The sequence below is a fragment of the Solenopsis invicta genome, chromosome 6 (assembly GCF_016802725.1).
Source record: "Solenopsis invicta isolate M01_SB chromosome 6, UNIL_Sinv_3.0, whole genome shotgun sequence".
Lineage (NCBI taxonomy): Eukaryota > Metazoa > Arthropoda > Insecta > Hymenoptera > Formicidae > Solenopsis > Solenopsis invicta.
This window is the reverse complement of record NC_052669.1, coordinates 12,423,301-12,446,335: the sequence shown is the minus strand read 5'-3', so window position 1 is coordinate 12,446,335 and position 23,035 is coordinate 12,423,301. Positions and strand designations below refer to the sequence as shown.

Sequence of the window (23,035 nt, the reverse complement as noted above, 5' to 3'; positions counted from 1 at the left end):
GCAATTGTTAGAATATGTCTCCTAATAACGGAGATAACAGGGATAACCATATTGTCAACAGTAGCCATAATACCCTTTTTTTCTACAAAATACTTTACAGAATATTTCAGTAATCGTTTTAAACACAAACGGATTGTTAGTTTACATTTTATCTTTATTTTACATATAAATAGACGCAATAAGTAGCTGGTTAAAAAGTGCAACAAAATTTATACACACACACACACACACACACACACACACATATATATATATATATTTTATATTTTTTAAAAATTCATTAAAAACCTGATCAAAGTTTCATTTTATATTATTATTTTTTACATATTAAAGAAACTTATTGGTAATTAATAAAAAAATTTTAATGTTTTCTTATTAACTATAAGTACTTTCTGGCTTCAGTTAAAGAATTTTTACAAAATGTGACCAGAAAAACCCCCATAAAAAATCAGACAATATTTTTTCTATTTTGTTAATAGCTCTGCATATGGCTTTGTATATGCTTATAAAGCACAGGACATTCCAATAATATTGTAAAAACTATGTAAGGTTGGTGCAATATTGCTGAAATGTTCTATGCTGTATGAATAGGTATACATATAAAATTAAATATTGAAAATTACGCGTTTTCTTATTTTTGCCTATATAACTATAATTTGTTAACATAATTGAAGATTACATCATTATATGTATATAATATTTTACATTTTAAACAGGAACTTGGTTTAATACGGAAACCTGCATCATTTATGACATCAATTTGTGATGAACGTGGGCAGGAATTATTATATGCAGGTATGCCTGTAACTGAGGTTCTGAAGCAAAATGTAGGCATCGGAGGCGTTGTCTCACTTTTATGGTTTCAACGTTGTTTACCTCCGACCTATTGTAAATTTCTTGAAATGTCGCTGATGCTCACAGCTGATCATGGCCCCGCTGTTTCCGGGGCCCACAATACTATTGTTTGCGCACGTGCTGGAAAAGACTTGGTCAGTTCTCTTGTTTCGGGACTTCTAACAATTGTAAGTGAAAAATTAAATTTTAATTTTTTACAACTTTGCTAAAAAAATTTTTCTGAAATTTTAATGAAATCTTTTGAACTTAACATTTCATTTATTTGATGAAATTTCAATGAATATGTAATACAGTTTTAATTATAGAGGAAAGGAGGGGGTTGTGGAATACCATTTTCTTTATTGACAATTCGTTTGTTTTTTGTTCCTGAACTCCTTGAATTAGTGTGCATTTAAAATGAAATAGATATATATTTGAAAGTTAGTGAAAGCAAGAAGGAACGTTCTAGTGCAGTCTAGTGCAGGAATAGAAAACAAGCCTCATAATTCAATAAATATTAACGCGACATAATTTTAACTAACCGTTGTTTACTAGCCATAGAGTTCTACCAATCATCCTGTAGGTAGAAGTTTATCGGGTATACAGATTAAACATAATTTACAATTTATTGAAGAGAGAAAAAAGGATGCGTTTGCGGCATAGCGGGAGGTTGTGGAATACTAACAACTAATGTTATAAGAAACATTTTTAAAGAGATGACATTATCAAAGAGGTTACTGGCGTGGAGGGAGTAGACATGGTGTGTGCAATTTACTCAGTGTCTCTCTTTAATTTGTGCACTTTCTATAATTTTTTAACCACGAAACCCCCAAGTGTACCAACCTTGTTTAACTTCATAAAGTTGTTCCAACTGAATGCGATTGTTTCTGTTGCACGCACGTGCATTTTATCATGTAAGAAGAAAGGTGAAACAAGTAACCAGATGCGCAGTGGACCATACTCTAGACCAATCAGAAGTGGGTCCAAATTTTGAGATTCAATATGGCTACGGCTCCGGTACTGGAGCGTATTTATACTTGTATTTATACGTGAATCGGAAATAATCGGTGAATCGGAGAAATTCAAAGCTACTTAAAAAAAGAAGAGCGTGAAGGTAAAGTTGAGACTTTGTACATTAATGAAAATTGTGATAATTGTTATTTCAAATTTTTTAAACTTGAATTAGAAAAAATTTGGAAAATTATAAGAATGAGCTTATGTGTTTGGCTAAATTGTTGTATTTTATGTTTATAACAACAGTGTTTATTGAAACAGTAATTTGTGTTAAAGATAATAAATTTCAAGTATTTTTACATTTTTATATTTATTTTTTTTAACATCTACATTTTAAGTACGTGTGACTACATATCATTGTTTCGTATTCAAATTGCGCGGATATATTTGGACCCAAATTTCATTGGCTCACCACATCGAGCCACGCCTCTTACCGCGCATCGAGCCGCCGACGATGCGCGTTGTTTCACCTTGTTTCTTACATCATGCATTTTATATTTTATTGGTTTCTTTTTATTGTATGCGCGCATGGATGTTCGTACAATTGCACTTATCGTATAATTATAATAAAATGTATATTGGATTTGACATAAAAAACGTAGGGAAAATGTCGATAATTTTGAAAAGAAAATGTTAAGACCTATCTCAGGGAAGTTCCAGTTGCGCACAGACTGAATTGGACACAGCGAGTTGAATATATCACGAATTTTTGACTTATACAATTAGATTCGGGGTGGGTTGGGTTGGAAATCCGTGGGGGGGGGGGGGGGGGAGGGGCTTTGCCCCTCCCTTTTCTGAGCATTTACTTTTTTAAAACGCTACATTACGTGAATTACGTAGGTATGACAGATATCCTAATCTCAATTGTCATCAACTTTAGTGCTTGATATTTCAGTTTGTGGGGCAATCTGACACTTTTTCTGCCAGATTCGTTTATTTCGTGCGAAAACGTGTCGAATGAATCTACTTTTATCAAAATCGGAGGTGTTTAACTTGCTGTGTTCGATTTATTTTGTGTGCAATTGAGACTCACTTCCTATCTCCAGGATGCTAAAACTTGGTGCGACTTTTCGGTCAGAGGACTATGTAATCAATTAACTTATCGCTTTTCTGTACAAGCTAAACGTTGATTAGTTACATACTTTTCAATCTGAGAACTTTGGCGGATTTCTAGCGAATACAGGTTTTTATAAATAAACTTTTGTATCGTAATCAAAGAATATTGTAATGTTATTACAATTTCTAAGAGCTGGTTTCAAAATTTCTTGTTTGTGGCCGGTTTAGTATCAACCGTGATTAATTATTTCTGATCAATTTTACTTAACGAGAACTATGATATGTAAGATAATAATAAAGTATATAAATGAAGGATAATAATAAAGGAAAAAACTAATATATCCAGTCAACAAAATGTTACCACAGTGTCGACAGGCTGACGGCAGATTTGATCAAGACGTGTTGGCAGACTAAACTCAACTGAACTTAACAAATTCTACTTATACTCTACTTATACTCTGTTGACAGAACCTGTTGATATTCTATGTCAGTGAAATGACAGCATCTGGTGAGCACGCCGTGCTGCCAGCACATGACGCCAGATAGGCAGCAGACTTCAAACATGGCATGCGCAACATAATCTGACGGCAGACTGCTAGCACAAATCGAGCAACCCGTGCTGACAATATCCGATGTCACGCTGGCAACAGAAATTAAACATTTTTATTCAAAAACTTTTGTTATAAAAACAATTTTTTTTTCCAGTTTTTTTGCAGATTTAATTTTTATTTTTATTATAGATTAATCTAATTTGCATATATTCTATTTTACTAATTACGATTAAGCATTATTTTACAATTTTTAAAAATGCGCCGAACTGGCGAGATTCGAACCTAAGATTTCGGGACGATAACTTAATACGCTAACACTGAGCTAATCGTTCACTTGTGATATCATTAATAAAAAGTTATATTTGAAGTAAATCTAATTTGAACAGGAAGAAACTTAGGTGTTGAGTATCGCCCGAACATTCTCACTAGCCCTTTGATTATTTAGCTTTAAATATTTTTAAAATAATCTATATAAATTATATAAATAATTAAAACCAGCTGTTCCTGCTCAAACTAATATAGTCAAAAAAACAACAATTGAAAGTAGTACCAGAGTATAAAAAAACATTGACGTAAAAAGCACGCTTACAAAAATCAATTTTACAACTAATTGTTAAAAACAAATTACTAAAAATTGACTGTAGAGGAAAACTGATTATTCCAATTGATTTTACGAGAAAAATGATTCAAGAAACATATATAACGCTTTTTTTAATTGTTATAAACAAATTAGTTGCAAAATTTATTTTTGCAACATTTTTTTAGTAATTTTTCCCGTAGAATTGATTGGCGCAATCAGTTTTCTTTTAGAGTAAATTTTTAATAATTTGTTTATACCAATTGGTTGCAAATTGAATTTTGAAAAGTTTTTTTTACCTCAGTAATGTTTTTTTATGCTTCGGTCCTATTTCTAATTCCAATTTTTTTTACTATTTTTGTTAGACCATGGCCAGGAATGGATTTTAATTATTTATATATGCGGACAGATAGAAATTTCGACAAATACAATGCGGATAGATACAAATAAGATTCCTGTACGTAATCGCGGGCAGGTGCAGATAGAAATTGCAGCGTATAGAATACAAACAAAAACAGACAGAACATATGCATAAAGAAATTGATTGGTCTAATAATTAAGCAAATGCATAAAAAAATGGATCAATCAGTTTCTTTATGCATATGTTATTTATGCATGCAATTATGCAAATTTGTCTAAATAGGCCCTTAATAAATTCGTGATGAGTGATGTCACAATTTAAAAATATGCAAAACGGCACGATTTGCTTGATTTCTGCTGCTAACGTGACGTCAGATCCTGTTAGTACGGGGTGCTCGATTTGTGCTGACAATCTGCCGTCAGATTGTGTTGTGCAGGTCTTGCACATTCTGTCTAATTCTGTCGCCAATCTGACATTAGGTGCTGGCAGCACGGCGTGTTCGCGTGGTGCTGCCATTCTGCTGTCAGATTGTCGCATAGATCCTGCTCGTTTTTTGCCGCTAATCTGACGTCAGGTCTTGTCAGCACGCGGTGCTCGATTTCTACTGCCAGTCTGCCATCAGATTGTGTTGCACAGGTTATGCTTCATTTCTGCGGTCAATCTGATAACAGTCTTATCAACACTATTTGCTCGATTTCTACTGGAATTAAATGCCAACAGTTTCTGTCCTATTTCTGACAGCAGTTTGCTAATACCGCAGATATTGCAGAGTCTGTATGAAATCTGTTGCCTTTCTAGCAACAGAAATTGATAGCAGACTCCAAATAATCTGTTTGTTCACGTTTGGCTGACAGGGTAATAAAGGATAATAACTTGAAATAAATAACTTGCATATAAAAGAAACTCTAATATTTTTTCATGCAATAGTCAAAACAAATAATAAATATCTTACATAAATCAATGCATGTCCATAATGTAATACAAAAGGTGATTATACTTATAAAGGAAACACCGAATATGATTTATTTACAATTTAGTACTTCTTTGCAGACCTGGACATAATTTTTTTTCAATTTTTTCATTTTTTTCCTTTCATCATTTTGAACGTATTGTTTTTTATTTATTTCTCTACTCGTATGTATGTACGAGTTCGTATCAAATATTAATTGTAATATTACATCGGGAATGCATTAATAGTATTCAGTATTTTCTTTAACAAGTCTAACCCGCTAAACAAAATCATGTTGCATCGACGTTTCTGTAACGTTGCGTTATAGCCGACGTTTTGCGTTTTGTCGCATAAACGTTTTGGTAACGTTCAAGCAACCAGAAATATTCCGATTCAATTACCTTACATATGCGACATCACATTTCCAATGTTTCTGCAACGTTTGTAAAACTTGCAATACAATGTTAGGGAAACGTTACCTAAGTAAGTAAAACTATTTAAAATATACTTTTTAAATCAAAAGAGAATTGTTTTCTCTGTGAAAAACTAGAATTCTATTTTCAATTTTTTTAATTGTGGAGATGCCAGCTTTGTAGAAGTTTTTTTTTTAGGAATTTTTTTCGGAAATTTCAAGCGGTCACCCATTAAAGTTGCGACTCCGGTAAACGTTGCTTGACCTCTATGATCGCTGCGAACTGATCTCTAGCGATGATCCGTGAACACTTTGCGTTAATACATGTATATCGCTGATAGATCAGGTAAATATATGTTATTAAAGAGGTAAAACACATATAGATAAAACATATATAAACATATATAAAAATACAATTTTTTTACTGATTTTTACAAATAAGCATCTGAACTTTTCTGTTATATTTGTTTAAATAAGAATACAATCAGAAAACAAAATAGTACAATAATTAAATTAAATATAAAAAATTCTTATTTTTTTGTTTTATCATTATTTAAAATAATTCTGTAAAATAAATTAAAATTAAAATTTTTTTTTTTTACTTTAACATAAATTATAGTTGAAATATAAATAGTTTAAATGTTGAATAAACATTAAATACACAATAAATAAATATTAAATAAACATTTGAAAAATGTTTATTGAAATAATTTTCTTAACCCTTAAACACACCGATCCTGTAAAATACGGAAACACATTTTTGGATCTGGGAGACTTTTTCAACTTTGAGAAGCTATATCTTTGATTACAATCAATATTTTTCTACGATTTTTTTTTTTTTTAACGAAAGTTCAAAATCTCAGGAGTGTGATTGCACAATCGGCATTGCCGAAAAATAATTTATTGTGAAGTTACAAAAGAAAAACCATTAAGCAAAAACGAGAAATTGGTCAAAAATCCACTTTTCCTTCAAAAAATCATATTTTTGCAACAAAAAACATTTAAGGACTTTCAAATACGGCGTTTTAAAACTAAAGAGTCTCACTTTCAAAATAAAATTTGGCAAAGTCATTCCTTTTAAAAAGTATAATTATGTAACATGGAGAATATGAGATATTTTTGGGCATCTAAAAATCTACTTAAAAAAAAAAAAATTATATCTTTGCAACAAAAAACTTTAAAGAACTTTACAATACGGCATTTTCAAGCTAAAAATTCATACTTTCAAAAAAAAAAAATTATATCATTGTCATTTCTATTAAAAAATGTACTTATGTAACAAGGCGAATATGAGGTATTTTTGATTAAATCGTTTCTAAAATTGAAAATTGATGTGTTTCATGATATATTTCGGAAAAACTCTCTTTTCTACAGCATTTTACAGTATTCCAACTTTAGACAAAGTACATACGAGTAACATTTGCAAACCGACCTTTTCGAACGTATTTTGTCCAGCTTTTTTTATGTAAAATACTCACAAAAAAGGTTTCACTTACACACTATATAAGTCGCATTGACCTAACAAAACTTTGCTGCCGTGTCGTTTGAATTTTAGTTGACCAAAGAAGTTGATCAACCATATCAATCGAAAGAGGAGATTTCAAACTTTTTTTACGTTTTGGTCCAAACCTCCTATCTCATTCCGTCTTCACATAGCAAGCGTTCAAAACTTCATATGGGGTCTCTCAGACCCACTTACGTGTTTAAGGGTTAAACAAGTATTTTATAAAAAGAAATACTTAGAAAATATTTAATAAAAATATTTAATACATTATTAAAAATTGAAACAAAATTTTTTGAAAATTTATTTCTCAAATGTATAATACAATATAATTATTGACTCAAAGGCCGGTATTTATAGTCGACTCTTATTTCAAGACTGTCTTAATACATTATTGCTGCTATAGAATAGTTAACAAATTTAAATCTTTCAGTGATGTAACAACGTTAATGCAGGTTAAGAAAATATTTCAAAATTAAAAATGTCGCATATGCTATGTTGCTGTGGTGTTTTTGAATGTGTAAAAATTAATGTTTCAAAGAAAACATTGAAGAAACGTAGCAAAATGAATGTTTCACAAACATCGTACATATAACGTTGAGGTAATGTTTTTAAGGTTGCAAAGAAAACGGTTTATATGAAACGTTACTGTTACGTCACAAAACGTTTATTTTGTGACGTTCCAAAAGATCACATTTAAGGTAAAAATGCAATGTTCCTGACACGTTCCACGAACTAGTGAGAGTAAAACGTTACTTTTAAACGTTATAGGATCTGTTAATTATCTCTACATATGAAACATTACAAATTCACTAAATTAGGCAACGTTCCCTTAAGGTTTCATGTTTAGCGGGAATTAGCTTTTGTATTACATAATCTTCTTGAGAAAAGTAGTCACCATGACAATTTATAAAGCATTTTTCAACAATTTTATTTGCATGAATTAATTCATCACAGAGATACATTAGGTAGCCTTGAGAGACATATTGATATGTATTAGGTACCAGAGGAAAGGACACAATGTACATATAGGGTGTGACAAAGATGCAATCAAAGCAGTTGTAGCAACCTGATAATGATATCATCAATAGGGCGCAGATATTTGTGCACGATTCCGTGTCGCGAACGAAGAAGCGCTGCGTGTGAGTGAATCGAGTGCTCGCTGCATTTTACGAGAAAACCCGATGTTTACCAATTTATCCGTATTCGATATATCTTGTATAATGTGACCTACTTTATGTAAACATAAAATAAACATAAAGCACGAAAAAGTTTTTTGTGTACAAGAAAAAGATTATAATAAAATTATAAAAATCCAGCCTTGGAAATCAACTTAAAACATATCGATAATTATTATTATTATCAAGTATTAATTATTATCAAATATAGTAATAATTAATAATTTTTTCAGTGTTAATTCAAGGACGCGTAAGAACACATTTCTTTAAAATGTCCAAATTATTGCACGAAAAATTGGCTTCAATGTCAATTGAAATTGATAAAAAAGTTTACGATGTGCTCACAGAAGAAAAATGAAATGCCACCTCAGCGAGCACTTGTTTCACTTGCACGCAGCGATTCTTCGCGCGGGACACAGTATCGTGCACGAACATCCGCGCCCTAATCAACAAAAATTTAGTTTTTTGTATAATACTTAATAATTGGTCGGCTTTCCTTGTAGAAAAATACTATTAAGCACTACTAGTGCGCAGTAGTATTTTGAAGTACTACAGCACTACTGCACCACTACACTACTATACTGAACACTATTGCACTTTCCTTACGAAAAAGATGCACGGGCTAGGAATTGTAATCCATGTAATTATTGTAATCCCGCACAAAAATACTACTACACAGGCTGAAAAGTCCCGGGATTTTTCAGTACGTGGTGCCACTAGAAAATGAACATGATTTATTTCGAGAGGTTCATCTGTCACTGGTTTATGTTGAAGTTTCATGACATTTTGTTTATTCGTTTACAAGCTACAGTTTAAGTGTCGCTTCCTTTGTCTTCGCCTTTGTAAAAAAAATGGAAAAACAGGAATATCGCATATTGATCAAACATTGTTTTTTGTTGGGAAAAACTTTTGAACAATCAATGAAATGGTTGAAGAAATGTTATCCCGCATCTGCTCCTTCGAGAACAACAATTTATCGATGGTTTAGTGAATTTAAAATGGGTCGTACAAGCACCGAAAACGCACCTTGCTCTGGAAGACCAAAAGAGGCTACGAATACGGAAATCGTAAAGGAAGTGCATCGAATCGTTTTGAGTGATCGTAAAGTTGCGCCAGTTAGCTGAGGCCGTTGGCATCTCAAAAGAACGGGTGGGATACATTTTGCATGATGTTTTGGATATGAAAAAGTTATCTGCGCGATAGGTGCCGCGTTTGCTGACCGTCGACCAAAAACAGCAACGCGTTGATGATTCAACGGCTGGTTTGTCGTTGCTGCAGCGTAATTGAGCGAACTTTTTTCGACGTTTTGTGACGATGGATGAAACGTGGATCCATTATCATACGCCTGAGTCCAATAGGCGACTGCAGAGTGGCTGAAAAGCCACGAAAGCCGACCAAAAGACCAACGCTCGGCTGGGAAGGTTTTGCCTCTGTTTTTTGAGATGCGCATAGCATAATTTTTATCGATTATTTGCAGAAGGGAAGAACAGTTACAGGACAGTATTATGCAGCGTTATTGGACAAATTGAACGATGAAATAAAGAAAAAACAGCCCCATATGGCAAAGAAAAAAGTTCTGTACCATCACGATAACGCACCGTCACACACATCCTTGAAAGCGATGGCTAAATTGGACCAATTACGATTCGAATTGGTTGCTCACCCGCCGTATTCTCCAGACTTGGCCCCCAGCGACTATTATCTATTCCCAAACCTCAAGCGGTGGCTCCAGGGAAAGAGATTTACATCGAATGAGGACGCCATCGCGGAAACCGAGGCGTATTTCGAAAGCTTGGACGTTGCCGTAATATTGCAACAATATTGCGGCAATATTAAGATATTGCAGTAATATTACAGCGATATTGTAATATTGGAGTGACATTGTAGAAATATTAGAATGCGATATACCACACTGTAATATTGCTATGACATTGCAGCAATATTGCAGTAATATTGTAGAAATATTAAAATCCAATATATCACATTATAATATTGCTATGACATTGCAGTGATATTCTAATATGATATTTCACATTACAATATTGTAGTAATATTGCAGAAATATTAGAATGCGATATTTTACATTACAATATTGCTATGACATTGCAACAATATTGCAATATGATATACTTAGATAGCACACAATATTTATGATAAATATTAATAAATATTCGTCATAAATATTTTTCATAAATGTTATAAAAATCTTTCATACATATTTTATAACAAAATTAATTATAAAAATTGTTATCCAAAATGTTATTAAAATATTTTCTAAAATATTTATGCCAAACAAAAAATAAATATTTACTAAAATATTTTATAAAATATTTTAATAAATATTTGTGATAAATAAAAAAATAAACATTTATAGAAATAATTTATAAATTTTTTCTTATTTAATTTAATTATTGCATTATATTAACATATATTTTCTAGTTGCATTTTTATTTAAACAAATAATGTTTATTGACCTGATCTATCAGTTATATACACATATCGGAACAAAATGTTCACAGGTCATTACGAGGGATTAATTTGTATCGATCTTAGAGGTTAAGCAATGTTGACCGGAGTCGCGACTTCGATGAGTGACCGCTTGGGAATATTAATTAGTCACAGGAATATTATCGCAATATCTCAGAAATATTATTGAAATATTGCAGTGATATTACTGCGACAAATTTTTACAGACATAATATGTTGCAGTAATGTTACAGCAATATTACTGAGACGTAGCAGTAAGTAATATTCCTATGACAATTTTTTGCGGATACAATATATTGCAGCAATATTACAGCAATATCTCTGTAATATTCTTTAGTATTATATAATATTAAAGAATATTACTGCAACATCTCAGTAATATTATTGAAATATTGCAGTATTATTACTGCGATAAATTTTTGCGGACATTAGATATTATAGCAATATTACTGCAATATATCTTTGCAATTTTACCGCAATATTGCAATATTGCAGCAATATTAAGTGCTGTGCGGGTTATTACAATGATAGGGTTAACTTACTACATTGTACTACAGTAAGTTCTTGTTATTAACCTCGTCATATTGGAATTTATGATGCCGTGCTGATGTAAGTTTGATTTTCTCACTCAGTGACCACATAGTTTTAAATGGTTGTTTGTAGTATTTAGTTTTTTGAGTGTTCAATATGTAAGAGCAGTAAATTTTCATCAAAGGTCAGTAAATGATTTATCATATTGACATAGGTTAGGTTTCCTCGTGTATCTAATAAAAGTATTGTTAAAATTACATAAATCGAATTTTTGAATATTATTATAATTGTTTTATAAATATTAGTCGTATCTTAATCGTTTCTATTAGTTCGCATATGATTTAAACATTTATAGAGATGTTATATATCATTCTTTCTTTTCTGCTGAAAATGTCCAATTAAAATTATTAAAAAGCTCTGTTTGGTTTAATAAGATTGAATTGTGTTTTGGAACTTGCATTTTTTAGTAAAACATAATGTGCACGCTCGATCGTAGATCGCCGCACTTCGTTTTTCGGGTAGAGGGATAAAGGATAAAAGAGATAAACAAAGTAGGTGCCGGTACTCGTCTCGTACAAGACGATAAGGATCGTGACGATTATGGGGCGTAGGAGATCGAGATCAACGAAATAATTGTTATGCGAATTCACGAGTGTCAGACTATCAAAATATATTCACAAGTATTCCCACAATTACAAATAATTATAACCAGAGTGGTATGATCTTTAGATTCGACACAGATCTGCGCTACGTAGCAAAGGCACGCTTAAAGAAATCTCGCCACCGTAGATCGCAATGGCGCGCGTCGAGAGATCTCGCCACCGGAGATCTTATGCACAAATTTCTATCACGCTTGAGATCGCGGAGTGCGTGTTTATGGAAATCACTACTGTTCAATTTTTGCCAACCGGAGAATTTTCAGAGTGACAGCGGCCAGCGCGAGTTTGCTACCGCGTTGTAACACGATATCGACGCGTGACGCTCTCAAACGAAGGCCGACGCGAGCCGGTTCGGAGCACGCGAGTGTTTGCTCCGGCTTCTTCCTCACTCGCGAAATCGCACTGTCGATTGACTTGATTACTAAAACTATTACTCGCATGAGTATAGCCTTGCGATCGCGATCTTAGAGAATTGACGAGTTATCGGAAAACTTGCATACGGTCAAAATGCGTATTGTTGCTCCGAAAGTTCGAAGAAGAAAAAGGAAAAAGAAGCCGAAAACGAACAACTTGCGTCGCTAAATCCGCGCAGAAAACGGGAACCGCGAGAAGATCCCTCCAGGGAGGTGGCCTTATCCCGCGAAATGGGCGAACCGCCCAAGAATGCCAAGCCGAAGAATGCCACGATTTCATTTTCCGTTTTGAAACACATAATACTTTTCAAATCAGTTGTATAGTACAATGATTGAGGTCTATAGAGTTCAATTGAATTATGCTTTTCAATTTTCCAATTGAATTGTGAATCTAAAATTTCTGGTAAAACATAATACAACTGATACAATACAGTACAACCGATTTGAAAATAATTATGTTTTCGACGTTGTCTTGTTAGCTGGATTGATTAGTTTGTATATCATTGTGATAACAAACCTTATGTAAACTGTCTGTGAAGTTAGCACCTCATTTTTCTACACCGCAAGTTTTTATGTAAGTTATTTGCACTTTCAATAGTTTTAGAGTTCCTGATAGTTTATAACAATAGTTCCGCCGAAATAACATTAAAAATAATAATTTGAAAATATGAGGTGCCAACTTCGCGTGGCACCTCAAGTTTCAAAGAAATTGATTTTGACTATGGAATTCTATAGCTCTCGAAGAGTTCTAGAATTTTCAATAAGTATAAACAATAGTTCTGTTTATTAAATATTTTTAAAAAATTATTTAATTTTTTTGTCAGCACCCGAAAAAATTGTTTTTGACTACAGAATTCTATAGTTCTCGTCCGACCTATATACATACATATTTAAACATTTGTTAAATCAGCACGCTGGCACCACACTACAAGAATAAAGTACCATCTTGTTGAAAGTTCTGGACAAGTTCTTAGCATTTTTCGATAGTTCCGCAATAGTTCTAAAGCTTTTTATAGGTTTTGTCAAGAGTTCTCACCTCTAATCATTTTTTACTAATTTTCAAACCCGTGCGCTGGCACCGCACTATAAGAGTGAAGTACCATCTTGTTGCGAGTTCTGGGCTTAGAACTATTGCGGAAATAACAAGAAAAGCCAAGAACTCGTCCAGAATTCTCAACAAGATGGTACTTATTCTTGTAATGCGGTGCCATTTCGCGGGTTTAAAAATTAAAAATTAGTTAGAAGCGAGAACTTGTGACGAAACCTATAGAAAGCTTTAGAACTATTGCGGAACTATCGAAAAATGTCAAGAACTCGTCCAGAACTCTCAACAAGATGGTACTTTACTCTTGTAGTGCGGTGCCAGCGTGCTGATTTAAAAATTGTTTAAATATATATGTATATAGGTTGGAACTATTAATGTAATCTATTGAGAACTTTAGAACTCTTCGAGAACTATAGAATTCCATAGTCAAAAACAATTTTTTCGATACTTGAGGTGCGGACAAAAAGTTAAATAATTTTTTTTTAATATTTAGTGAGCAGAACTATAGTTTATACTTATTGAGAACTTTAGAACTCTTCGAAAACTATAGAATTCCATAGTCAAAATCAATTTTAATGAAACTTGAGGTGCTACGCAAAATTGGCACTTCATATTTTCAAATTATTATTTTTAATGTTATTTTGGCGGAACTATTGTTATAAACGGTCAGGAACTCTAGAACTATTTAGGGTGCAAATAGAACTCGCATAAAAACTTGTGGTGCAGAAAAATGAGGTGCTAACTTCACAAAGACATGTAAACTTGCATAGATGAATAATAAGACATTTGCTAGGATTATATTAAAATGTGATCATATAAAGTTTTATTATTTCACATGTGAATGTATTGTTGAATAAAATGTGTTTGAGTGATAATAATCGCAATTATATGTACATAACTTTTTTTGAATATGTATTAAAAACAACTTATGACAAAACAAAATAATAAGAGCTACAGAAAATCTTAACACTACTTATTGTTAGCACTATTGAAAACTACTGCACTCTTCTGCACTACAGTAGCAATAGTGTAGTAGTGTTGTAGTGCAATAGTGTAATGGTGCAGTAGTACCTCAAAATACTACTACGCATTAGTAGTGCTCAGTAATATTTTTCTACAAGGGCTGTAAGTCTCGTGGCATCTGCGAAAAGCGGCGTGGTTTTCAAGTTGTGCACACACCATACTACTTCCACCATGGATTATTGATGGTAACCAGTTGCAACACTCACGACACATGCGTCGCTTGGCGACGCTCGTAACGCATATGGTAGACGACCATATTCCACAACCACAATTCACATAAAACATGACTTTATTTGCCGAATTTATAGACACATAATAATACATATTAAATTCAATAATATTATTTAACATTTACATTTAAAACTTTCAACTTAAACTAAAATTAAAAATAAATGAATGATTCTAGCTCTATATGTGCATACGCAGTGTCAATAAGTTAAAGGTTAAAAAAGAGCAAAAATATGGCTGTTGATATAGCAATATAATTATAACGTTACATGTACGTTTCGGGCTACTTGCTTCTTATCAACATGTGGCAGATTACATTACATTATTGAAAAAAAGAGTAATATCAAAAAGACTTGTTTTTGCTCCATTTCTTGGACCTCGAATTTCAAAGTTTTTTTTTATGTCAAACAGTAGTATATAATGGAACATTAATTCCAGAGAAATTTTAGGATGAGCATAAGCGCGGTTTCGGAGATATAAAGAGTTGAAAATGATGGTTTCTCATAATACAAGACGCCGTTTTCAGACTTCTTTTCTATTGTTTAAATAAAAGTTACTATTTTCTATGAATTTTTGCGCGCTGAACATGAACCTGATAAGCAAATTGCTCTATCAAGTCAGATTTTTTAGAAAAGTGTCAAAAATGATCATTTTTACTTCACCATGGCGTTAAAAGAAAATATATTTCTATCTAAAAATCTATTTTATACACACACACACACACACACACGTTTTGCTTGAAAAGTAAACGTTTGGGCGGGAGAGGAGTACAGCCCCTCCCCGACTTATCTAAACCCCCCCCCCCCGGGTGTGTGTGTGTGTGTGTGTGTGTGTGTGTGTGTGTGTGTGTGTGTGTGTGTGTGCGCGTGTGTGCGTGTGTATGTGTGTGTGTAAGTATGTATAGTTATTACACGTACATGGACCTTACGACTCGTCAATTTCACAGTATTTTTCTTTTTATCCTTTTATTTCATTTTTCAATGATTACGCGTATACCGTTGCAATTACGAAAATTATGCATAGAAGCTTTTTTGTAGACAATTTCAAGAGCTTTATTTTTTATTTGACACTTTTCTAGGAAATCAATCCGTTTGTTTTCTGTTCCTGAACTCTCTAAATAAGTGTACACCCAAGGACTTTGATTCTGTCCATGGGGAAATTTTCCAAACTAAGAAGTCACCACTTTCTACATATTTGCAGTTCATGATTCATGAAATGACTAGAGCTTATTGGTCGTTACATTAATCATGAACTTTAAGTATGTAGAGAGATAGCGACTTTTCAGTTTGGAAAATTTCCCCATGGACAGAATCAAAGTCCTTGGGTGTACACTTAAAATGAAATAGATAGATGTTTCAAAGTTAGCGAAAGCAAGAAGGAACGTTCCAGTGCAGTCTAGTGCAGGAATAGAAAACAAGCCTAATATTTACCGAGATATATGTGAAAGAATAAAAAAAACGTGATTTTTACCTTAATTTTTTACCTTGAATATGACCTTGTCGGTGACTTTTATTATGATATTCGTAATCAGCACACCAAAATACAGCAGTATATCAATTTGCAGCCAAATCGGAGGGTTCCGCTTTTTGGAACCTCACCCAAAAAAAGAACCACGTTTTTACACGACGACACAAAACAGGTATTTACAACAAAAAGGTTAGGTTATATCCTCTTTGCTTTACGAGCGAGCAGTCGACTAGTTTTATTGTTCGCGTAACACTGCGTGATTGACGTTTTAAAAATCAGAACGCGGTAATTAAAAATTACAAATATTGTTGCGCCCGTGTGTCGCGCCTGTGACTGTGAACTCGAAGATTTCACGGTCATCCCGGACGAGCCCCCCAAACGTTGCACTCGCGGCGCAACTTCACGGTTCACGTTTCTCGAGCGATTGTCTCTTGTCTCATACCAAACTCAGTTTTCCGGCCGTCAAAAATTGGGATGACCTTGAAATCTACGAGTTTACGGTCACATACGCGACGCGGGCGGAACAGTATAAATAATTTTTTATCAATACATGTAATTTATTAAAAAATGTTGCAGATGCAACATTTTTAAAAAAGTTATGTGTGTTAAGGAGTAATAAAGAATTAACATAATTTATTTAAAAATATTGCAAATGTAATATTCTTCATTACTCATTTCTCATTAATTTTCGTTGAAAATTGTATGAAACATATCATACAATTTGAGTATTTTATTCATTTTTTATAATACCTTGCGAATTGTGTGTAAGAAAATGTTCCACGTATGAAATATTTGGTTGCCTTGAAAAGGATTAATTGCTTATTTCATTTTTTTTCTCACAATAGATGTTCGAAGTGGCCACCGTTTATTGCGACACAAGCTCATGTGTCAATAAATTTTTTTGAGTCTTCTGTAGAATATCATTGTCGATGTCCCAAATAACATAATAGAGCTTGTTATTTAAATCTTCTAAATCTTCAGGAAGTTTCTTATAAATAACTTCTTTGCAGTATCCCCATAGGAAAAAGTCCAATGGATTCAGATCCGGCGATCTTGCAGGTCAAGGTATTGGGCCATATCGGCCCATCCAACGGCCAGGAAATTGTTTGTTTAAATAGTCCGTAACAACTCTGGCATTGTGAGGTCCAGCACTGTCTTGTTGAAATATAATTCTATTCTTTTCAGTAAATGGTATTCTAGAAAATCTGGAATATTTTCTACCAAGAAGTCCTTATACGATGCTCCATTTAGGATCTTTGGCAGAATAATTGGCCCCAGTATATTCGTACCCATAATTCCTGCCTAGACGTTAATTTTCCATCGAACTTGAAAACTTTTAAGTCGAATAACTCGAGGATTTTCATCGCTAAATATCACACGAGAAGGAAATTGCGGATTCTCGTTTACTCTTCTTAAAAAATTTTCACAGAATCTTCTTCGTTGATAATCTTCCTCTCGTAAATCTTGCACGCGAGTGTAATGGTAAACGTGCATTTTTTCTTTTAAAATTTTTTGTACTATGGAATAAGAGAAATTATGCTCTTGAGCAATAACCTGAATACTAGTTTCGGGCTCTTGTTTAACAGCACGAAGAACTGTTTCCACAGTACAAACGTTTCTCTGATTGCGTTGTCTACTACAATCATTTTTTTTCGGCAGGTTGCTTTCGGTATCGTATAATTGTTGTGCTGCCGCAAGTATAACGTTTGTTGACGGACGTCTTGTTTGATGCGGATATAATTCCGCGTATCTTCTTACAGCAACGTGAGGATGATAAAAAAATTTCTTTATAGGTCGATCTTACATAAAGATTTTTGTCGTATGAACCAAATAAGCGATGATAGACATTTTGACAATTTTTACATTTGACACATCAATATTGACATAATTATTAAACTATTATGTACAAATATTTATCTGATTTTATATTAAATTTATTACAGATAAACAGAATTAAATTTTTAATAAAACTATCATTGCGTATTTTTACAATAATTTCATTATTGTAAAAGGCATTCCGTTCAGGGAAGCACATTGCCATCCCTGATCGCGCGAAATTCTAGCCTCGTCATTCGTAATCTTTAAACTGTTCCCATTTGAAAATTATTATAACCTCAACATTTTGATATTACAATTTTTGTATTTCTGGTATTACAATCTTAAAATTTTCCAAAGAATCTGTTATTAAAATATTTATCGTGGGTTTAGGAACACCGTGTGTGTGTGCGTGTGTGTGTGTGTGTGCGTGTGCGTGTGCGTGTGTGTGTGTGTGTGTGTGGATGTGTGTGTTCTAACACCCTGTATATATATATATATATATATATATATATATATATATATATATATATATATATATATACACAGGGTGTCAGAAAACTAAAACTTATACTCTCGTGGGTTGATAGAGCAAGTTATACTCAGAAGAAAAGTTTTTTACCATTTTTCATAATTTGCAATAATTATCGAAATAAAAATTAGTAAAATTCGTCAAATAAGCACGTATTTTCCTCACCCACCGCACGTGGAAACCGCTCGTTCGTTGCTAAACCATAAGCAGCCACGACAGGCGGCGCGGGTAAGACAGCTATTGCTGCTTCTCCCTTCTCACCACGCCACCTGCCGCGGCTGCCTATGGTTTGGCGACGGGCGGTTTCCGCGTGCGGTGCGTAGGAAAAATACGCACTTATTTGACGAACTTTACTAATTTTTATTTTGATAACTATTGCGAATAATGAAAAATAGTGAAGGATTTTTCTTCTTAGTATGACTTGGGCTATCAACCCACAAAAGCATAAGTTTTAGTTTTCTGACATCCTGTATATATAACGAAGTGAAACATTGTTTCTTATGGATTTTTATCCCGGATTGAAATATGATCTTAGTTTTTGTCTAGTATGAAAACCCACCGAGATAGATAGAGTTGAAGTGACACGTGAAACTGCCTTTCACGGATCGAGATGCTTTTTTACTGAGTCCTCTTGTCTTTCACAGATTGAAGTGCTTTTTTAATGTGAGTGATAAATTTTTAGATAGATAGAAATAGATTTTTTTTAACGCCATGGTGAAGTAAAAATGATCATTTTTGACACATTTTAAAAAATCTGAGGTGATAAAGCAGTTTACTTATCAGATTTGTGTTCCGCGCGCAAAAATACATGAGAAATGGTAACTTATTCAAAGAAAAGAAGTCTATAAACGGCGTCCTGTGTTATGAGAAATCATCACTTTCAACCCTTTATATCTCCGGAACCGCATTTATGCTCATCTTAAAATTTCTGTGGGATTAATGTTCCATTATATAATACTATTTGGCATAAAAGCAAGTTTGAAATTTGAGGTCCAAGAAATGGGCCAAATTTGATGTTATTCTTTGTGATTAAAATCGGATAAGAATAAGCGGTTTATTTGCAGTTTAATGATAGTGTTACATTATTGAAATACCGTGAAAATTTGATTGGAATCGGACAACAAAGGTCGACCTGTCTGCAATTTAACCATTACGTTGACGAAGTTGTTTTTTGATTAATCATCCTGTTCATTGTAGGATAGCCTTTCTATTTTTGTGACTGAGAGTCTTTGCGTTCTCATCTTGGAGACAAGTTGTTGTTATTGTGTGAAAATCGAAAGTGTTTGCTTTGCCTTAAATTCTTTTCTTTCTGTTGTTATATACGTTATTATTATTCGCAATGATTGTTGCGGTGACAGGCGGATTACTGCTGACACACACATCTCTATTTGTAAGATACACATCCACGTCTTCGTCTCTATGTAACAGGATGGTTAATTGAAAAACAACCTTGTCATCATAAGCGTTAAATTGCGAATAAGCCGACTTTTTTTTATTATAGGAAAATCCTCACCCCCCCCCTCCCTTCTTGGAGCAGAGGGAGAGATTATGCCGGAATCTACCGGCTAAAATCCCATGTTGGTCTATCCTGCAAGGATGAAGGGGGGGCGCCCCGGGATCGCTAGGCATTTCAATCAACAAGTGCCTCTCGAGCTCTAGTCCGCCCGGAGGGAAGTCACCCTATTAATTACTTGGAGGCCCTTGCGGGACCATTATGCAACGATCTCCTCCACGCTGGAGTTGCGTGCAATGGGTGCAGACGCCCCGTCTGCCTCTTGCGACTCTGATTAGTTTCAGGGAGGGAGGGGGAGACGCGAGACGCGCCCATGTCTTCCCCCAACCAGGAGAGGGTTACGGAGCCCGGGCTCTTTCCCCTCCGCTCTTCTTACGCGAGGGAGGAGCATCCGAGGCTTCTCTCTCCCTTTCTGCACTCTCCTTCCGCGAGATGTCTTCACAGAAAGAGAGCGCCGCTCCCTATTCCCTCTGTTCGGAGAGCATGGCCTTGACCGTACTCTCCAGGGAGAAGTCTGCGTCTTCCATCCCCAGGGTCCGGAGTAAGTCCTGGTGGGCACCCTACTACGCTGGACATTCTAGCAGGATGTGGTTCGTCGAGTCCACCCGAGCCCCGCAATGGTGACACATTTTGGTGGGTTCCCGTCCTATTCTGTGCAGATACTCACCGAAGCAGTCATGCCCGGTGAGCACCAACCTGAAAATCAGGGGTCGGATAAGCTGACCTTTGTTGTCCGACTCCAATCAATTTTTCACGGTATTTCAGTAATGTAACACTACTGCGTTAAACTGCGGATAAGCCGACTATTGTTGTCCGATTTCAATCAAAAATTTTTTCAATAATGTAAACTACCACATGTTGATAAGAGATAAATAAGCCCTAAACGTACATGTATACTTTTATAGTATAATTATTTCTGCATTAACATCTATATTTTTATTCTTTTTTGACCTTTTAACTTATTGATAAAATTAAAAATATTAATTTATAACATACTTTTCAAAAATTACACACAAATTATACACCTGTATAAATTTCTGCTATGTGTAAAACTGAAATTCAGCTTTAAAAAAACACTGCAAACACTAATGACCAGTAACTATCTTACAATGTCGAAATAGACTGTAACGAAATTTTGACAGGTGCTTTTAGAATTCAACGCGAATTATACGAAATATTATACGAGATATTCCACCGCCTCAAATATTTTACAACCGCCGTCTTTTCTCTATTTTGTTAATTATTTTTTGTGTTTATTGAAAAAAAGATAACATTTAAAAAGAATTTAATGAAAATGTAAAGAAATTTTAATAAAAAATTATTATTATTTAGTAGAAAATTTAAGGAAATTTTCTTGAAATTGTCATCGTGTATTTTTTATAAAATTGTAACAAAAGCGCAGATGCTCCACAATGGAATTAATGATATTTTATTGAACCTAATAAATTTTTAATGAAATTTTGATGAAATTACTGACCAAAATATTCCAAAATGTGAGAAAAGCCAATATTGATCATGCAATAGTCTCTGACGGATCTAATTTAATAATTTTTGGTGACTCTTGTAGACAAAAGTTAAAACTCCTTCTTCCATGAACTACGCGCATTATATTCATTGATTTTGAAATACAGTCTTTAATTGAAGTTGGTTTCAATACTGTATTTCAGTACTGACAAATATGTGGCGCATTATTTATAGAGATTGTATTGTAAACAAAGTAAATAAAAATTATTAAACATCAAAATACGCATACTACTGTAAGACCGATAATGGCTTTTCTTAATTTATGTTTAACTATTTCATTGGTCTTATTTTCACTTATTATTGTTTCAAAATAACTATAAAATTGAAACAAGAGTCATTGAAATTTTATTAAAATTTTTCCATTAGGAAATGTGTTTGTTTATTATTTGAATGAACCTTTAATCCGTAGGGAGACCGTTTTGGTGGTGCTTTAGATGGCGCAGCTCGTATGTTTTCTGAAGCATATGACACCGGTTTACATCCGCAAGAATTTGTAAACAATACACGTAAGAAAGGTGAACTGATTATGGGTATTGGCCATCGTGTCAAGTCAATCAACAATCCAGATATGCGTGTAAAGCTCATCAAGGAATTTGTATTGGAGAATTTTCCGGCGAAACCTTTAGTCGAATATGCCCTAGAAGTTGAAAAAATAACAACCAGCAAAAAGCCTAATTTAATTCTTAATGTGGACGGTATTATTGCTTGTTCCTTTGTTGATATGCTGCGGAACAGCGGCAGTTTTACAAGAGAGGAAGCGCAAGAATATATCGAAATAGGTGCCATAAATAGTTTGTTCGTTCTTGGTCGAAGTATAGGATTTATCGGTATGATTGTATGAATTATCTTACATACTTATATGAATTTATGTATATTTTTACATAACATATAATATTACAAAAATATTGTAGTAATATTGAAATATTGGCTACATTCCAATATACATTGTCTGAAAATCTATAGTTCACATTACCTATACTAGATTTTGAGTACTAGCAGTAAATTTCAGAACGCAATTATGGTAAAAATATAATGTATTGCAGAAGTATATATTACAGTTACATTGTTAAGTCCTATGCACAGTAGGGGAATGTTGGATATTAGGAATACAAATTGAAATCTTAGAATTAGTTTTCTCAATGCATATTAAACATAACAATGGATATGAATAGAATGTAAGACATAAATGTGCTGTACAAAATGCAACATGACTTATTATTTTTCTATAATGGTTATTGAGGAAACTAATTTTAAAATTTAAATTTTCATTCTTAATATCTAATATTACTCTACTGTACACAGGATCTCACAGCATAATGCAATACTGTAATATATTGCAATATATTTATAATATAAAAATATGTT

General features: G+C 33.5%; 1 protein-coding gene across 3 annotated transcripts in view; it reads left to right on the top strand.

Annotated features, from left to right (window-relative positions):
* LOC105207846 (ATP-citrate synthase) overlaps positions 1 to 23,035 on the top strand; it is a 149,791-nt gene that overhangs the window by 125,751 nt on the left and 1,005 nt on the right. Inside the window, exons 9-10 of one of the 3 annotated variants that reach the window (XM_039451189.1) lie at positions 717 to 1,022; positions 22,080 to 22,497. In XM_039451189.1, the coding sequence (XP_039307123.1) occupies positions 717 to 1,022; positions 22,080 to 22,497 (724 nt within the window). Of the gene's footprint in view, positions 1 to 716; positions 1,023 to 1,389; positions 1,414 to 22,079; positions 22,498 to 23,035 lie in introns of those variants that run through there. The other 2 variants (XM_039451191.1, XM_039451190.1) reach the window with 2 other exon arrangements.